Genomic DNA, 20,419 nt, shown 5'->3' with positions numbered 1-20,419 from the left:
GTTTGTCACCTTGTCTCTGGGTGAGATGGACTCCTGCAGCAGTTGTGTGACTCGTGGGACTGAAATGGATGATAAAAGGGCTTTAAAAGCTGGTAATGGGGGTGCTTTATTCTATATTAAGGCCCTTTGTTTCACCTGGAGGTGACTGTACGAGATGCAGCTTCCCTCTTTGGCAGGCAACTAGTACCATACAGTCGATTAGCTGTGGTATTTCAGCTGGATTCGGTTAGTGGAAAAGGAGTATTGCAGCTTTCTTCCCAGTTTGCTTGTGCCTTTTGAAGACTGCTTCAAACATATGTTTGAGGAACAGAAATTGAGAGGGAAGTGTGCAAGTGGTGCTTTTTTCTCTTCCTACGTTTGCCCACGAATGCCAAGCTATAAGCTCTGCCCTTGCAGGGTGAAGAGCAAAAGTAAGAGCAGGCATGAGCACACCAGACTTCTCAGCACATCCGTTGTCCGTCTGTCTGCATTACTGGCTGTTAGCCAAAGTGCTGCTCGAGCTAATAGCATTCAAACTCTGCATAGCAAGAACTAAAAGAGGATTATTTGCAAAGACTCCAGCTGTAGTGTACTTGGCCTCACCTCTGCCTTGCCCATTCAGAAAGCATAACCAGAAGTTCGGAAAAGGCTGTTTATTTGGAGAGGCTGGCTGTTTCAATGTTTCCCCATGGCAACAAGAAAGAAGCAGTAAGTCCTAAAGGTTTCTTGACCATGGTACACTTTCAGAATCCAGCCGGTCCTGGAAACTTGTTCAGGGCAAGATGCATCTTGCCTACCTCCCACTGTATAAGGCTTAGAGGATTAATTCAAGCTGGGCTTCTAGGCTCCAGCTGTCAAGTGTGTCTGGAGATGCCCATTCTCTCAGTTGACAGTGAAATTGGAAATCTAGCTTAGACCAGATGCTGAAGTATTGGATGTATCATGTATGTAATTCCTGCCTTGAATTATGACATTTTCAGTTTCATTTTAGAGTGAGGAGTCTTATTCTGAAATGGAGATGGATTTTTGATGGAGAGCTAGAAGCCAACTCCAGGAACACGGTGATAACGATTGTGTCCAAGTACTGTTTTGATTAGTATAGCTCCACTGTCTACTCTGAAGGCTCATTGCAGTTCCTCAGTTGGCTTTGCAGGTTTATTAGGTTTATTAAAAAAAAGGTCCTTCAAATTCAAAGGCTTTGGATTGGGTAAGGGAAGCACTTAACACCATCTTACGATTTTTATTTTATTTTTTCCTCACGGACAGTGAAAAAGACTCTTGGCATTTTAGTTGGCAGCATTTGGCTGTCACTGATGTGGGACTGATTAATTTTAATCTGAAAACAATAAACTGCACAGTGAGTTTACACATGCACATTTTGGAGTGTACTGAAATAGATAAAAAGAAAATATTCATAGTAGAAAATGTGTCCCATATTCTTTGCTGTCCTCATCACTGCCAATTTAGCAGTTATGTGGAATCTTCTCTCTTTTGAGTGCCAGACCGCAAGTGATTGTCTCCTGGGACTCAACATCTGAAGAATTACGCTCATAGCATATTTAAAGCTTAACCTAATCTTCCAACAGAGTTTAGTTGGGCTAGCCGTGTATTTGCTTTGAATGTTTTTTTTTAATACACTGAGAATATCACCAGCATGCCATTCATGTTACAACTGATCCATGTCATAATCCTCTCAAATCAAGATGATTAAAGAATTTCTTAGTGTTGAAAGCTCTTTGTGCAAGATTTAAAGTCACCACTTCTTAGAGCAAATCCAGTAAACTGTGAACTGGTGCTTTGGTTTTTGTAACCTATAAGGCATTTTATTAAAGTTATGATTGGACTCTCATTGCACTGGTAGAAATGTAAATAATATTGAAGGTATTATATGTAACAGTAATTGCAACTGGAAATGTGAGATTTAGACTTAGACTTGTGCAGCTGGTTCGGCAGAATTTGGGCTTATGAAAGTGACACCAAAGGCACATTTAATTATCAGCATCTTGGTTTAAGATTAAAAAAAAACCAAAAACCAAAAAACAAAAAACAAAAAGCAAACCTACTTATTTTTTGGTTTGCACCACATTCTGTAAATAGTATACTGTAGGGAGTTGAACAGGAGAGTAACAAATTCAGAAGCATAGTAGGAAATTCTTGTAAGGGAGCACCTTCACTTTAAAGCTTATTCCATTCAAGTACAGTAGTTTAATTGTGGCCACACGACTTGCAAAGTAACCACCTACCCAAACTATAAAACAAGTTCTAGAGATAATAGAATGTGAAGTTTGAGTTCTTGCCATGATTTGGAAAAGTACTATACTGGAGATGGCCTAAGCCACTCCCCAGTTTTTCCAATCTAGTTTTGAGTGTTATGAGGTCTTAGAAGTTAGCAATCATTTCAGTTTCCTGGTTTTGCTATTGGCTAAAAAAAGGAAGAAAAAAGCCAACGCTTAATTAAAGGGAAAGCTGCACAGAACATCAGGTATGGCAGCCGCTCCTGCTGTCATACTCTGAATTGCTTTCAGTAAAGTTATGAACTTGCCGAAGAGTATAAACCTGGACTGCGTAATTGCTGCGCATTGTGAGCTGCAACCGTTGTTGTCCATGTTTTCCTGCTGACAACTTTTAGGATTAAAAAGCTATCTGTAGTGAAAACATAGACGCATAGACCATATCATTGCTGTGTTGTCAAAGCAGGCAAAAACTGTGCTGAAGAAAGAGAGATCATCTTGTTCTTATTTGCAGAGATTTTACAGGACCTGTAGGTTTATTCCTCACATAATAGGAGATAAAATTGCAATCTATAGTAAGAAATGAGAACTTTTGTTACTGTTATTGTGTATTGTTACAGTGCTGAATCATGATAGCCAGAATATATTAATGCCAGTGGGGAACTAAGATGATGGTAAACCTTGCGTCCTCTTTCTTTGAGCACATGGTGAGTTTCTTGGGTTTGCTTTTAGTAAAATGAATACATTGCAAAACATAAAACGGGCAGATAGTACTTGGCAGCAGGAAAGCCATGTTGCTTAACTCACTGCAGGATGGAGTGTGGGTGTACTGACGGAATGTAGGTGTACCAGTTTGGAATGACTGGACCAGGACAGAGATTTCAGGGCTTTTGCATTTGCATTGTGACAGTTTAGCCCTTAGGACGCAGCTATACCCAAGAGAAGCCTGAGTTTTGGAACAGGCGTGGAATTCAGAAAGATGTGGCTGAATGGGAGCTACTTTATTAATTTCAAAATGCAAATGATCTTAATGATCTGTCATTTAAATAAATGAATAAATTAGATGCTTAGAAACACAGAGAATACATGAGGTGAATGACCAAAGTAGGGAGAAGGAAGAAAAAGCCTCATGTTATGACATGCAGTCCTTATTTTTGTAGCTGTTTGTGTATAAAGATGACTGAGCTATTGCAGCTGACAAAGGCAGTTTTTCCTTTGCTCTAGCATTACCATATTTCCTATCAGTAAAGGAGACTGCTGCATACAAGGTCAACCTCTAGAAGCACCTTCTGCCGTTTCTGTTGAGGTAGTCAGATGTCAGCAATCTATAATGGTGTGAAATCTTATTAGAAATTCAATATTTTCTGAAGAGAGGAACTGATTGCTTAGAAGCATGAGGCTGCAATAGTATCTGGTGAAGAAAAATACATATTTCTTAATATTTGCAACAGCTTCATATGTACATTGCTACCATTTTCTCTTTAATTCCATTACTTTTTGGTGACAGAAGTCACAGGCACATACACACATGCAAACCCATCACCAAGGCAGTGGCTTTTTGTAGGAAATGGGCCTTGTACAACACTGATACTTTGAAATGAAAAAAAAAAAAAGAACAAACAAAAAACAGAAAAGAAAATTATGTTGTAGACAGGCATAAACTCACATGTCCTCCCTATTCCTCATAGCAATCTATTCAATTTAATGAGCCACAGATTTTTTACATTTTGTTTTTAATTTGACTTAACATTTTTATGAGGCAGCCTCTGTGGTAAGTCACATTAAATTTTTTTTTATAGTCACATTAACTTCCTTGCTTACATACGGAGCTTGCAGTTAGTAAATGCCTCTGATTTCCATAAAATATTCAGGGCAGGCTATTATTAATTTTTTTTTTTTTTTTTTTACCCCTACTGCTAAACTTCAATCAGTTTAAAATTTGAAATGTGTTAATGACTGTATAATGTTGTAATTTGTGTTGCAATGAATGTTTTACACTTAGTGCTGGTTAGGAAAGGAGCTTATACAGAAGCCATTAATTGCTATGTTTAATTATTTAAAATATATCGATTTCTTATGAGTTAGTTCAATGTATAACTCAATTACTATTTAATAAAGTCATGTAACTTTCTTGTTTATCAAAGAGTACAAAAGGATTCCAGCTAAAATACTGAATGGCATCAGACAGAAAATGATCTTTGTGCTTTAGCCAAGGTTTGCTCAGTTATACATGCACCAATTCATTGCTTCTTTCTGTACCTACTGAACTGAGTGACTGCACAATAGACTGAACATCTGTGTATTGAGACAACCAGTAACATGTGTCAGGTGAAATGTTGTTAGTGAAAATGTTTTGGGCATTTATAAATTTGCTGTTGCTGATAATTAATCTGCTCTGTATCTATCAGAACAGTAGCCAGAAGTATAAAATACCTAGAAAATTTCCCTGAATGGTCAGTGGACTCCCTTTCACACAAATGAATTCTCAGGGGCTGCAATGCCAGCATTGCTGGCATGGGTAAGGGGACAGAACAGAGTGGGTAACTCTGACGATGAAGATCCTTGGCTATTAAGGTCCATTATGCAAGAAGCATAATTTACAGCAGTCTTAACATCATTGTCTTAAATTGTATTGGTTTTATTTGTCCATTTGCAACAAAGGTACAGAGGTGAAAAAGTACTGTAGGAATACAGACCACTTTTTCTTATCTTTGTGAAACCAGCTGAGGACCGAGCTGCTTACTTTATGAAATAGACCTTGGCCAAGTACAAAATCAGAAACCCCACACCGTATTTATCAGTCGTCATCTTTTCTAAGGTTCTGATCCAAACCTGACCACTCTGCCTTTCTCCTACCCATAGCCTCTGGACCTGATTTCCAAAGAGCTAAGCCTTCTTAGAACATCCTCCCTCATGTAATTTCACCACCTTTTTCTGCTGAAAATGTTCTCTTGTTCTTACTGTTTGTGTGGCTCTATTGCTGCTAGCTGTAGAGGTTAGCCGTAAAATAGGTGCCAGTGTTTCAACAGCTGTATCATTTGACTTTGCTTAGGGCAGGTTGAGTTGGTTCCCTGCTTTTTTGAGACACTAGCTACTTCTCTTCAGTAGAGCTGTTACCAGGCTCCCAGTGTTCCCTTTCCTGGTAACCCTCACAAGGCTTTGGGGAATTCAGAGCTTGAAGCAGTCTGGATCCTCCTGAGATTTCATCAGTCTTTCTCTCTGTGAGATTACAGAGCTGGAGAGGAGGTGAGATAGAGCGTAACTCTTGAAGAAGCTCCATAGGAAAGCACTTGCAGTTGCAGTTTTCATTCACCCCTTCAGCCGGAAGCCAAAAAATGCTGTAAGAATTCTTTCCCCAGACTGCAGAGCCACTATCCAGAGTCTTACTAAATATTGTTTATTGTTGGAATAAATAAGAATAAGAAATAAAGAAAAATACTTGCCTGATAACAATGAGGATTTTTTCATTGTTGGTTTTTGCTGCACCTCTGTCACAAATGAGTATGTGTGGGAGCATCTGAAAATAGAAATTCAGTTGCAGATAGGTACTAATAAAATGACATTCCTCTTCTCAGGCTTTCCTGAAGGAAGATTCCTTTAAGAAGCTTAAATTGGCATGGGTACCTTCTGGCTTGTTCTTTCTTCCCCTCTCATTCTTTCAAGCTTTTACTCTTCCCCTGCACATAACCCATTTTTTTGCCTTCCTGCCAGTGTGCTGGACCCCATTTCGTCCCTTAATTTCCACCCATATTTCCTCATCTTCCTATTTGCTCTTGTACAGTTCCTCTTCTACACATTCCTTCTAACATTGCTGTGCTCTCATCATCTCCCTCTGTGTCCACATCCTCCAGCCTCTGCATATCCTCTCACTCCAGTTAGCTGCTCCTCTTGAATGCCTTTTCCCTCTTGCAATCTGTTCTTTGCCCTTCCGCGGGTTCTTCTTTCTCCCTCTTGCCAGAATTACTGAACGTGACCCTGCTTTAAAATAATCAGAAATAATGGGAGATGTTTGTTTAGGTTACCTCACTTCTCTCTGTATAGGGTATAAAAAACAGTGGTGATTTTTAGCTCAAGACAGTCTGTTTTCACACAGTGACTGGCAAAACCTGAAAAATTACAGTCTCTTCTGGTTGTCTGGACACCACGGAAAAATATCCTCACAGAAAATCAGGAGACTCTCAGTAATACTTTGCTTGGCCTGTTGACCGAAGCAGCACTTACTGTGGCATGGAGAACTGAGAACCTAGCTGAAATAAGTCCTCTGATTTATACTTGTCAGTGAATCTGTAGGGAGCTTTTTGGAGTTCAAAGTGCCCTTGAATGCTTTGCTGCCATCATCTTCATCTCAACTTGGAGCAAACGGGTAGAGGATGCCACAGCTTGACTGTAAGACTTGGACTTACCTTCCTTTCTTACCCCCTTTTAGAGCTCTCCTGCCCCAACATTGCCATGACCCTGACTGTGGCCAATTCTCAATTAGTTTGAGGCACAGAAAGTCAGAACTAGCTGTTGTATGAGGGGCATGTTTAATCTAAAATATTTTATGAACCATTTGGGGTAGGCATAAATGTTCCATCTAATGGAAGTGCTGGGAATTCTCTTTTTCAGTAAGATACAATACAATTTCTAACTTTAGTAGAGATTGCAGTATAAGCCCATAACAATATAGAATGAAGACTTACAAAAATGTTTTTTCATTTAATTTATAGCGTTTTCTAAAATGCCTTCTTGTTTTTTCCTCCCTTAGAGATGTGTATCGAAACTGACTAATGATTCAGAGACAGAGATGTGAAATATTGCATCAATAAGATTTTTTTGGTGCTTTTTTTTCCTAAATCAAAAAGCATTTCTGAAATATTACCTATAAAATATGAGGCAATATTACCCAACCTAACACATTTGCTTGGGAGGTGCTGAGTAATTCACAGCCCTGATAACAGTGATTAATGTGGTCTGCAAACTCCTGCTGACAAGATCTTGACACAGAATCACATAAACAAGGAATATGTTGGCCTTTCACTCAGCTGTCTTCCTCAAAATATTTTTAAATTCACATGCAAAACGTGTAAATACTTCTGGCTGAAGTAGAGTAGCAACACTAATAATGTTTACATTTGCAGCTATTTTCTTAATGGTCCATTTAATCGAGTTAATTTTTTGTAAATTATTTTACATTTTTTGTATTTCTTTTCACTTTTGGTGCCAAAAGACAAGAAGGGTACATGTCCTAATGTAAGACTAATTTCATTCCTTGCCATTTTCTTCAGAATTTTTTATTTGTTCAAGTGTTACAACTTTCCCATTTTTCAGTTAGTGTCATTTTTTTCTTCACCTGTTTTGGCACATTTCAGACCTAAGTGGTTTTCTTCCTTCCCTGACTATTAATGGTACATGTGTTTTGGACATTTGTCTTCTATACTCTCAGGTTTGTGCAGAGGTAAATAATTCATTTCCCTTTTGATGTCAATTTTCGTATTTCCTTAAATAATTTTTTCTTTTCCTTTTCTGACAACAAATCTTTTCTGCCATCCTTTCAGAAACCAATTAACAATCTGTTGTGTTGTATGCATTTGCAATATGCTATTCTTTAACTACTTGTTTTCTTCAAAGGATATAGCTGTTTTGAAAATGGGATAACTTCCCGTTTTGTCTAAAAACGCTGTCCTTGAAGTTTTCTTGGTGACTTTTGTGGTTGCTATTCTTTCCCATTGCAGCTTGCCAGGTAGTTTTGGCATCTTCCACTCTGTGGAAGAGCAGGAATGCTATTTCACTTTAGAGTGCTTTCCACGCAAGACGATGAACAATGTTATCCTTGAGAGATGCTGGAAGGTTGTGCAGAGCTCTTTTCAACTAATCTGTTTTCATTTATGACCAGCTTTCTGAGCAAACGTCTGTTAGAAAGTGCTTGGAGGAAATCCCACGCTAGCTTTTTGGGTACACTCTTTTGAATGGGAAAGTTGGTTGCATAACCCAAATAATAGAAATCTGTTGTCTAATTCCCTCTCCCTCACTCCCTCCTGGTTTCATGATTAAGGTTTTTGAAAATACTGCATGTCTGTCTCCTTGTATGGAGTTTAGTTGCTGGGTTATTCAGCATAGCTCTGAGGCTGATTTATTCTTCTAAGGAGAGGTGCTTTAAAATTGGGAATCCTTAACTCTTGAGATGAATTTTGTGGATTTGATCTCCAGGGCCAACACAGGTTCATTTCCCTTGTACCTCCTCTTTTGCCCTGCCAGAGAAAAACGTGACAAGAATTATCTCTGCACCAACGTTCTTTTATCTCTAGACAATCCCCATTTTGCTTGAAAGACCTGGGGATCTTGAAGGCAAAGGTGTTATTACAGGGTCTAAATGGAATGGTGGTGATATTAAATGCAGTTCTCTCAGAAACTGATTTGACTTTTTAGAGTTCAGTAACCCAAGGAATCTAGGACAAGGTTACTTTCTGAAGGTACTTAAGGGAAGGCCTTGAGTTAGGAGAGTCATCACGGTGGTTTTCAAGGAACACATTATATTTTCCTCTCAGAATATGGTGGTGATCTATATCTCAATCGAATGTCTATGATGAGAGGCAACAATGATAATACCAGGTAAGAGAAACAGAACTTTCTGTCCCTTAGAAAGCTCAGAAAAATGGCAAGTGTGAAGTGCATTGATTATTTGAAAAAGTACATACATTCAAATGCATTTTGTTGCTGCTCTCAGCCACTCCATGTTCTTACTGCTTAATTTGTCAAAACCACCTGTCTCAGCAAAGGGGGTCTGTAATGAGATATGTACGCGTAGATTGTCCAAGATTTATCATACTGCCAGCAAATATGTCCTTAGTTGGTTTCAATGGAATATACTACAACATTATATTTAACAATCCACAAAAGAAGAAAATTAAGAAAAAAAAATGCTTATTTCCATGCTAACTATGAAGATGGGATCTTTTTCAAGATGTGTGAGATGTTTAGGATAAGAATCCAACCAATGATGCTAAGAACCCTCTGGTATTTTCAGCACCAGTACTTTCAGAGGACAAGTAATATCGATCTTGTGGTGGGGTGGGGAGGTTCCAGCAGGACTGATGCTCAGGCATGCAAGCTGCTACGTCTATCAGAAACTCTCTCACCTAAGATGCAACCAGCAGTACCACTCTGGAATATCACTGTGATGTTCCATAGACTTCCCCGTTTCTGCCTCTTCATTTCAAACTGTGAGAACGGTTTTCATTTCTGGTGCTCTGGTCAGTGGCCTGTCAGCAGACATCTAAGGTCATCTGGATGAGCTGGCACCTCCCCTCCAGTTAGCCACTTTCAGTGGTATGGTATGCCTCAGAATTTTGTTCCCAGGGTAAACTCTCTCCTTGGCTCTCATAGTGATGAGAAAGTAACTGGAAAACTAATTTCCAGAGTAGTCAATGCTGACTTTTCATGCAGGTGGACTCCGGATTTCCCTAAGTCTTGCTTTTTTATCCATTCTTTTTCCTCTTTTTCAATGGTTCTGTGAATGGTTCAGTGCTTCACTAGGGCTGTTTATTTACCAGTGTCCAGCAATGTAGATCAGTTTGCATGGTCAGTTGATATCAAGTTCACATCCTTTTATGAAGAATTAAGAGACAATCCAAAACAGCACAATATTTTTTCCTCTTTCTTAGTGTAGTTACCTATTATGTTGGATATGAACATGTCAACATAGGACCATCTGTCTTTCCTAGATAGACGGAGAGAGAGGGAGATGATGTGGAGTAACCTGTGCTTTTAATTTCTGGGCTGTTTTCAGTTTGGGGGGAAGGGAGAGAGGAATGTGTGTCACTTGGAAATTGTTTGTTTTCTGTATGTACCTGTCTTCACTCTCCTAGTTAGCTGATACTGAAAGACCCACATTAGAAACCTCGAAGACCCCTAGTTATTACTTACACTTGGGGGAAAAAAAATACTCTAAAAGTGGTGTAAAATCTTTGCAAAATTGAATATCATTGTAAACATTAACCTTGTTAGCTAGTAGTATGTGCTTTTTTTTAAATGTGGATGTGAAGTTTCAGGTATAATTCTACTTGCACGTGCCCAGGGGTAGGGATTAGCATTAATAGCACTGTTTCTGTTAATCTTTTACTCCTTTCCTGGTTCACCATGTTTACTGTTGATTCAGAGCCTGAGATTTTTGCTAGATGTGTGCTATAATGCTAATTACTAGAGGGTACTATAAATGACTATAGAAATAGAAGTAATACGTTGTTGTAATGTATTAAGTTCAGATTTACTCCTGACCTTCACCAAAAGTGAAGGAACTTCAGATCCAGGGCTTTGTTCATTCTGTGTTTCCTTTCCTTTCCCCAAATGGTGTAGCATGTAAGTATTTGTTATTAAAAAGGAAAGGAAAACAAATTAACAATAATGGGACACTGAAAACTTCATGAAAAGAACTGTATAGCGAATGGTGGGTCAGCTCAGAAACCTGCTCTCAGAAACAAAATTGAATGTAGTTCAGTAGTTGTGCCACACAGTGTCACAATTGGACTTCACTTCCTTCCACTCTGTATCTTTCCCATTGCAGGTGAAGGTATTTACAAAGCCAGAGAAGAGCAGTCTGAAATGTGGGGAGCAGCTGAAGTGCAGGAAGATGAAGATACTCGTGTAGAAGTTCCACTGGACCAGGTATTGATCGAGCTTTAGATAAACGGCTTTTTTTAGGATCACAGGTTGTGTGTTGTTTTTCTTTCCGCGGTTTCTTTCAAGCGTACAGCGTAATTCTGTGGGGATGAGCTCAACGATATGGCAGCTTTAGGAAATCTTCCTTTCTCTGTCAATGTGTCAATTATCAGTTACTTTTTCATCATACCATACGTCACCTTGAGAACTGCTCTGAGAGCCCTTATAGGGCCTTAGAGAATCAGGACTCCCTGCCTACCAAATAGATCCACCTGGATCACAGCCCCTTTATACTGGTGGAGCAGTGTAAAGGGACTATGGCACAGAATCAAGGTCAGAATTCCTGCAGTCGTGAACCACAAACAGGTGTGGCTTTATCTGGTTTTTATTAAAGCTGCCAGCACTTTCTTCTGTTGGAACAACAGGGTACATAGTTGGCCAACGTTTTCATCATAAGACTTACATGCAATAAATAGGTCTTGACAACTAAACATAAGATTATATCCTCTTTGTTTCACTTTGATTTGTTTTTAAAAGAAACTCCTGTGAACTGAAATAATACGGGAAATAGGTAAGCTGAAGTTCATCTGAAATAATACGGGAAATAGGTAAGCTGAAGTTCATTCCAATGAAGTGGAGAGTAGAACTGCTTAAATTATTTGCTGAAAACTTACCTTTTATTTTTTCTGCTAATGAATTGCTCACAAGACAGTCCTCTTTTTCATCTTACGTGTTTGTAGGAATTTGCCACCTTGTTCAACTTTGTGTCCAGTCCACAAGATGTTGCATTGTGCTTTTGGTGTCTGTTGATAATGGCTTGGGGCCAGCCACCTAGGCCACAAGATAATATTTCTGATCCATGCTGCAGTGTAAGGAATCACAGTTTACCCAATAGATTTCTCAGGCTAAATATCATCCCAACAACATAAAGGATTCTTGAGCATTTTTCTGACTTTTTGGTGGTTAGATCGGTGCTGAGGAACAATTGTTACTGTGAAATTGTAAACAAATGGGAGGGAGGGAGTTAAAAATACTTGTTTGTAAATGCACTTTAACTACCCAGGGTACAAGCAATCTGGGAGATTTCTGGACTGTGTTGGAGACAATTTTTTGATGTAAGTAGTAGGTTACATGATTAGGAGAGGCATTCTGCTGGATTTGCTACTCACAAATAAAGAGAATTGTGGCAGCCTCATTGCGGTGGCCATGAGACGATAAGGTTTAAGACGCTGAAGGAAGTGGGGATGGCAAATAACAAAATAAAAATCCTGGCATTCAGGAGAGTAGACTTCGGCTTCTTTGGGAAACTGGCAGGCAGGATCCTGTGTGAGGTTGCCCTGAAGTGCAGAGGAACACAGGAGATCTGGTTGGTCTCCAAGGGCATCTTCCTCAAAGCACAAGAAATATCCCCATATGCAAGAAAACAAGCAGGCATAGCGGGAGGCCAGTTTGAACAGAAGACTCCTGACCTCATACTGAAAGAGGTAGAGTGTAGTAGGTAGAAGAAGGGATGGACTGCTAAGGAGCAATATTGAGACATTCCCTGGGCATGCAGGGATGAAATTCGGAAAGCCAAAGCTTGTTGAGAAATGGAAACTGATGCTTGTGATTGGGAATAGCCAACATGGATTTCCTATGGGCAAATCACACTTAACCAACCTCTTTGCCTCAGTGATGAAATAACTGGCTTTATGGATGAAGGGAGAGCAGTTATTGTCATTTATCTTGCTTTCAGCATAGACTTCCATATTTGTAGGAGAAATTGGAAGAAGTGTGGTAGATATGGGGAGGAAGATATGCTTAAGGAAGGCAGGGACTGGATTTGTGGGCTACAAGGTGGATGAAAAACTGGCTGGCTCGATGGAACTTAAAAGATCAGTTGGTTGAAATTTAACTGGCACCTATTTATGCATGGTGGGTTTGATACTGGGTCTGATACTTCTTAACGTGTTCATCGGTAACATGGATGATGGCACAGGATGCAGCCTTATTCAGGCTCGGTAGTAAAGCCACACTGTCGTTACCAGGTGATATGCAGGGCTGCCTTTCAGAGCGATCTCAACAGGCTGAAGGAATGAGCTGACTCGAGCCTCATGAAGTTCAACAAAGAAATATGAAGGGGGGTCCCTGGGACAGGGTAACTGTGCATTGGTACAGTTGGCGTGGGCAGGCTAAGGAGCAACTCGGCAGGAGGGGCCATATGATGAGTCAGCAGTGCTCCCTTTTGGTGATGAAGGTTGACTGTGCAGGCTGGGCTCCATTTGTAAGAGCCCAGCCAGCACATCAAGGGAACGGATTATCTCCCTTGACTTGGCACCTCTGAGGTTGCGTCTAGAATATTTTGTCCAGTTATGAGTCCTTCCTAGTACAAAAGAGGTATTTACAAAGAGGAGAGAGTCCAGCGCAGCAACACACTAAAACATTTAGGGGGCTAGAGGCTACGACACAAGGAGAAGCTTAGGGAACTGGGTTTGTTTCACCTTAAAGGCTAAGCAAGAGAAGGCAGATCAAATTGCTCTCTTCAGCTACAGATAGAGTTACAGAGAAGACAGAGCCAGCCTTTTCTCTGTGTTGCACAGCGAAAGGATGAGGTAATGGTCAGAATTTGCAGCAAGGAAGACACTAATTTGACATATGAAAAATGTTTTCAATGGTGAGAACTGTGAGCACTTTCCTGTCCAGAGAGAGTGGGGAATCTTCATCTTCAGTGATTTTTAAAACTAAACTGGACAGGTCTTCAAACAACCTATTTTTACTTTGAAGTTGGTCCAGCAGGGCACTGGCCTAGATGATCTCTAGAGCAGTTGTCTCCAAAGTGGAGTGTGCACAGCCCAGGGGGTGTGAAAGACAATCCATTGGAGTGCAGGAAGAAAATGTTAGAACTTGAGTAGTACATGTATATAATTTATAAATAAGTAAATATACATATATTGGGGGTACATGCTCAAAAGTTTTTTACTGATAGGGGTGCGCAATCAAAACAGTTTGGAGACCACTGCTGTAGAAGTCTCTTCCAACCTAATTTTTCTGTGATTCTGTATTTGTTCATCTTTGATTATTTCAGTCCTATAATTAACTTTTCTTTTTAGTAAGCTTTTGGGTTTTGTGCTTACTATTTAGCTGGCTGGTTTTTTTCAATTTATTTGAATTGGGTAAAAGAATACTAGACATATACATTTTTCTTGTCTCCTGCCTTTAAAAAATGCCTGAGGAGAAAGTAGACAGAAGTTTTATCATCTTGTACTTTCTTTTAATTTCTGCCTGCAATACCAGTCTGTACATTAACAAAAGCCACATATGAAGTTGCTCCTGTAGCCATTTTGAAGAATGGCACCATACACATCTGCCAAAAAAAAAAATCTGGATCTCTCAATTTTATTTTAGGCTGCTGTTTCTAAGAAGGATCATTCTCAGTGATTTATTCACTTTAATGTGAAGGAATGTTGCTCAGCTATTTTATAGATATTGTTCTTGAAGATGCATGAATCAAGTGATTGAAAGAGGCAAGAGCATGACTGTCCTGATCCCTGGTATATGGAATACTACAGCTGTGTCTTTTCACAGCAAATACCTGCCCCGGCCTCAGAGACTTATGTGCTCAACACCATTGGGCTCATCAGCCCTGTTAATTGCAGTTGTCCTTGTGAGGTGGTGTGATAATTAGGATGCGTTGGGTTGTACTGATAGTACTGACATTGGGGAAGAACATGCCGCCTGTCGCCTTAATCTTTGTTTCTTATGACATCCTGAAGTATATCCTGCCCTGGTCTTGATAGCATAATAATCAAATTGAGAAATGATTAGCCTGTTTATTGGCCTCTGAAGGTGCATAAAGAATTCCCCTGGGTAGCATAAAGCATTAGACAGCGTAAATTGTGTTGTCAGGTCTTAGTTTTTAGGCTGACTGCAATTAATGTGAAATCCAAGAGCCCTGGAGGTGGCAGCCTTACTTCTCCACAGAGATGCTACAGGCAACCTCTCTGCCAGTGGGTCTCACCAGTTTGCCTCAGCCAGAAAATGGTGACTGTCACTAGGGAGGGGAGAATAGCTAACTCTCCACTGCCACTTCTGTACTTGACAGTGGTAGCTGTGGTTGTTGATAGAGTTGCCAGTGAGCATCGGTTGTGCTGGCAAGCTTTCAATGCTAGGAGCTTGCTCGATACCTCTAAGCTCATGTACAAAGGCCCATGCATCATCCTCAGATGGAAATATTTTTCAGTTGCTACTAACTGATTTTGCTATCTGGACAAGGAACTGGAAGCAGGTGTGTTTGGGGGGGGGGGGGGAGGGGGGTGGAGGAGAACAAAAAAAATCAGAACTGCACACTATTAATAATCTGGTTTTCATATTTTCAGAAAAGCCAAATAAAGCACCAAAATTTATTGCAACTCAAGCCATGGTTTATTTCTCATTTTAAAGCTTCATGTATAGTTTCCTAGGTAATCTGGCAAGAAGCCAGGTCCTTCTGAGTAGCACTGAGTACTTTTTATCCTCAGATAACTGAGGTTACTCAGACCTTGGAAGCATTTAGCATTTTACATGTTCAGGTTCTTAATAATGACCATTTTAAATTGTTTTAAGTTCTGTGATGTAAAGCTTTATAGCTTTTTCTTATCTGAACTGCATTTTCTGTTATTGCTAGAAATATGGAAAAGGACAGCCAGCCAGGGCTTGACTATCTTGCATAATGCATAAATATTTACATGTCAGCTTTCACTAGAATGCTGACACTTCTGATATGCTATCATTTCCATCAGCCACATAAATGAGGTGGTGAAGACAGAGCTTAGTCTTTTTTCTTTTTATGCACCTTCTCTGTCTTGCCATTTGAAGTGCATGGTTGAACAAATGCCAGATTAGCCATTAACTAAACTTAGTGTAATACTGGCTAGACACCCGCTTATGTCCTAGTCTGTAAAATGCTGTCTGCCAGCTGAGAACACATTAAAAGAACAGGGTTTGCTTTACTCCAGACTAGCTGACAGTTGTAATTGAACATCAAGGAGGAAAAATCAGTGTTTTGCCTAAAACCAAATCAGACCCTTCTGTTCTGTATTCCGTACCGAGACTTCGGCTTCCAAATACAAAATGGGTAGTTTCTTCCTTTGACGTGCAGACTTACTCCAGGTTGGTTGTTTACATCACTGTGTCAACATCCATGGGAACTGATGACAGTCTATGAAATCAGTTGTGCAAATAGCAAGGGAACAAGGTGGTTTTATTGCAGTTCTTGGTAGGGAGGCAGCAAAACAATACAAGTTTCTTATTTGAAATGGTAATTAAGTGTGTTACTTTGAGTTTGCTGATAATAATATATTCAAAGTAACTCTTTCTGAGACATAAAATTTTCTAACTTCTAAAGCTTTCAGAACAAATTACGACTTTCTCTTTAATTTTATAAAAGTTGTGAAATACAAAAGCAGCAGTTGGTAGTAATAGTATTAAAATAACACCGCAAGTTTGCATTGGTTCATCCATTTCCATAAGCATGGTTGTTGTTCTCCCACACTGAGCCCTTGGGAGGTGGGGTAGGCATGAGAGTTACAAGATACGAAGTTGTCCAGTGCATGATCCCTACAAGGAATGTTGTTGTGCCAGCCTACTTTGTCATGGGGTATATGATATTGGCTATTAAGATGTAAGTGATGTAGAATGAATCGAGGCGGGGTGGAGGAGTGTTCCCCTCCAGATTCATCATCCCTGTCTCCCTCTCTCTGTGTTTATTTGGAAAAATCACTGGATGATAAATTTGTCCAATGGGCACTGATTTGGGTTTTTTTGCAGATGTTCACACTCTTGGTTCTTTCACTTGCCATTTGCTTTTCATTATTACAGACATGTCCACTGATTAACGCGGTCCTGATGCCACTCATTATTCCCCATTTCTTGGGCTGTGATGTGATGTGAGATTGTGTAGCTCCCCTAGGTGCTCTCTCTAGCTGGAATGTATCATCAGTAGCAGAAAATTTGCACCTTTCATTTGCGGTTTTCATTATCAAGTATGCATTTTTCTTTAGAGACCCAAGATTCACCTCAGTGAACAGAACAAAATGTTTACCTTCCCTATAGCTAAAGGCAAAATGTTAAAGCTTGCATTGATTCAACATTAGAACAGGCTGACTGCTTGAAGAGACATTCCTTGATTAAAAAGGCTGGAACTTTTCATGAGGAAACATTTTGCACTACATCAGTAAGGATTTCAAAATGGCATTTGGAAAGAATACATGCAAAAGTTTTTATGCTCAAATTTCGCTACAGATGATGCAGCTGTAATTTAAGCTTTCTGGATTTTGAGTGTTGACAAGCAGATAAGATTTTTCCCTGCATGTTTTTCTTTCAGCTCCACTGATTTACACTTAATTTTTTTATTGTTTGTCTTTGTGAGATAGGGAAACTTATTCTGGTTGGTTCCTTGCAGCTCAGCATGAGAACAGAGATCTTCCCTTGGTTTCTGCATTGGATGACTGTGATTTCTGAAGCTGTAGCAGCAGGATCTGATCTTTTCTTTAAAGGCCTGTGTGGCCTTCACTTCTTCCGAGTGAAGCCTGCAAATGCAGTTCTGTTGTAAAACTGGTGTTCATATAACTTTGAAAAAAGTTACCTCTCTCTGTGTGTACCTGTCTTGAAAAAATCTAGCAATTGAGAGCAGACAATTTCTCAAACTGCTTAACTTCTAGGGCATTTTTCATGCACTGTAGAAGAGCCTGTTTCCGAAAAAAAAAATAATTTCTGTATTTTTGCAACCTCAGTAGGGCTTCTTTTTAAATGCTTATCAATCTTCTCATTGTCTACAGGGATGCTGAACAGATCATACTGTATTGTGGGGTGTGAAGTTTAGGTAAATTTTAATGTACACATGGAAAATGTTATGGAAAAACTAGACATGATTGTCAGTGAAATAGATGGAGAAAAATATTGTTGACTTAGGTACATCTTAAAAAAGTAAGGATCTGATCAGATGTTTTCTTCTCTGCCATGGCCATCTTGTGATTAAGGAATTGTGCACGCTTCCAGTTACCACACAATGAAACTGAGAAATGGAGTTTGAAAAGTTGTTTTTTCTACTCTTCAAGTTACATCGTTTCCATTCATTCCGGTTAGATTTCTGGGTGCTCTGATCTTATGAAAAATTAGACTCTGTGGACTCCGGTGCTGCATTTGTTGTAAAAAATTAAATAAATATCTCATCCAACTCATAAAAAGGCTGGAGTTTAAATGTTGTGGGGATAAAAACTTTTTTGCCTTCAGGAACAACAGCGCATTTACTATGTGGGATGTGTAAGACTGATGAACCCTTAACTATTCATTTGCTTGTTTTCAAGAGCCTGGGTTTTGTAAATGATGTGGCAGAAAAGAGGGCTGCTGTCACTTAGCAACCCTATCTGGTTCGGGAACAAAATGTTTTGCTATTGGAATCCGTGCAGTGCAGATACAAAGCGTTCCTGACTGGGTAGGAGCAGGGGCAGCTCTGTTCTGGAGAGGTTTGGTGCAATCAAAGTTAAGTGTTCCTGATGCTGCATTTGTGAGATGTATTCATGTCGGTATTTGTGACCATTAAGATTTTTGTTGTCTACCTCATTGTTTGTCTGTTGTGACCATTAGCCAAGTAAACATTGCCAAATGTCTTCAGTAAAGCAAAATTATGCTTTACATTAATGGTACAAAATAATTTCTGCCTTAAATGATTTGCGATACTGCACTTTTCAATATTCTAGTATCAGTCATGTACAAACCTTCTGAGAGGTTACATGAGCATCCCTAGGGGAAAAGCAGCCAAATGCTTCAATGTCTGAAGATTTCCTGACTTATTGCTTTTGAATGATGATAGCATTTGGTAATGTAGCTCTTAATGAATGATAGCATGATGAGTGTAATTAGAATACATCTTTCTTTTTTAAACGCTCTGTTTTTGCTGAGATTAAAAATACCATCAAGCAATCATACTCCTTGAATGCAAAATGAAATTCACTCTATTCTTCATCAATCTGCTGGTAAGTCAGGAGGTTTCCAGAAGGCAAGCTGAGTCCATGTTTTGCATGAAGTTGAGAATGACTTCAGTTGTTCTGCGTGCCTTTGGTTGAATATGCCTTTCAATATACACTTACAAGTCTTTTGTCAGTGAGTCTTTTTATTGCTAGTCCATGACAAGCAAAGAATTGTGCTCATAGTCATGAAGGAATGGTTTGAAGACTAGTTATTCTAGCTACTGTACTTTCAACTGGGAAACTGCAAAAGCATCATCTTCACTTGAAAGATGCAGCCAGCAATACCAGAAAGAAGGTTACTTCCTATTTTCTTGCAACCATACAAACAGCAAAATTACAAACCTTACTATAAGTAGTTCTGACTATAGGAGGAATGAGGGTAATCCATCACAGCCACCAGAAAAGTCCCCTGTCCTAGAAGTCACTTACTTCTCCGTGAGAATTACCTCAAGGAATAAGAATATAGTCACCTCATGCTTCTCCAGTCCTCGGTTTATTGCTGTCAAGTTCAAGTTGTGCTGCTGGTTTTTGTGATGTGGACACAGGACTGAAGTAACACAGGAACACTTATTCTGTAGTTCGTTACAGTATACATGTTTAGTTACCCTGGGCTACAACTGGCTGGGTGCTCCCAACATGAATTTTTGAAGTGCCCCTTGTTCTCTGTTATGATCCTGGAATCTCTCATGTCGACATGTTGGTATTAATATTTGATGCTCATGTTCATTTAGTTGTGTTACAAAGTGGTGAGAGACCTCAGTCACTCAGGCCTGGAGATATAGTTGGTTCTCTGGATTTGCTATGCCCTGAGCTTTTACCAGAGTCCCAAATGTAATATGCTTTTACGACTCCTTGTGAGCCAACATGCTGGCTGAAAGCCGAACTCTGACTTCTTGAGTGCAAAGAGGAGCAGCAAAGTCCCACATCTGTCTTGACTATCCAGCCAATGCATTCCGTATAGGAAGCCCTTACTGGGAATATTCTGGTTATTTAAAAGATGACTGATGAAAAGCTGAAAACCAAGATGTGAAATGTCACTGCTTTTCCTTAAGTATACAAGATCATTGCTGACTTCTAAAAATGAGTCTGATAATTTCTGCAGGGACATGTAGGTCTGAATCGGCATACCTGTTTTGCCCATCCTGATTTATTCTGACTGAGAGAAGACAATTTGCCCTAACTTTGATGTATACATAATAGGCATTTTGTACAGTTGTAGGTGGAGGGATGGCTGGAGTCTATTGAATTCAGTGAAAAGGTTCCCATTGACCCCAGGGGACTTTGAATTATACCCTGACCCAGCAAGCACTTTAATGTAGGCTTTAGCTCACTATTTTGGGTTTACTGAAATCACTGAAACTGTTCAAGAAGGCAAAGTTAAGCATGTACAGCTTTTACAGGCTTTGGACCATAAAAACCTCTGGTTTTCTCCCTTTTTCTGTTTTCCTCCCTGCATGTATATATGCACATGAACATTCTCTTTCCCTAAACATTAAAAATCTAACTTTTGCTAAGTATATATCTTTCTCAGTGAAGAAGGTGTGCTTAAAATAGAGAATGCTAGTTTATGCATAGCTAGTAGATCAA

At 39.5% G+C, this 20,419-nt stretch overlaps 1 protein-coding gene across 1 annotated transcript in view; it reads left to right on the top strand.

Annotated features, from left to right (window-relative positions):
* Positions 1-20,419, top strand: part of DCDC2 (doublecortin domain containing 2) — a gene marked incomplete at both ends in the record, with an annotated part of 69,044 nt that overhangs the window by 44,644 nt on the left and 3,981 nt on the right. Inside the window, one exon of the mRNA XM_082332756.1 lies at positions 10,753-10,853. Coding sequence (XP_082188882.1) covers positions 10,753-10,853 — 101 coding nt within the window. The remainder of the gene's footprint in view (positions 1-10,752; positions 10,854-20,419) is intronic.

This window comes from Platalea leucorodia (genome assembly GCF_965183815.1).
Source record: "Platalea leucorodia genome assembly, chromosome: 1".
NCBI lineage: Eukaryota > Metazoa > Chordata > Aves > Pelecaniformes > Threskiornithidae > Platalea > Platalea leucorodia.
The sequence above is the reverse complement of the archived record's forward strand: the minus strand, read 5'-3'. Positions and strand labels throughout refer to the sequence as shown.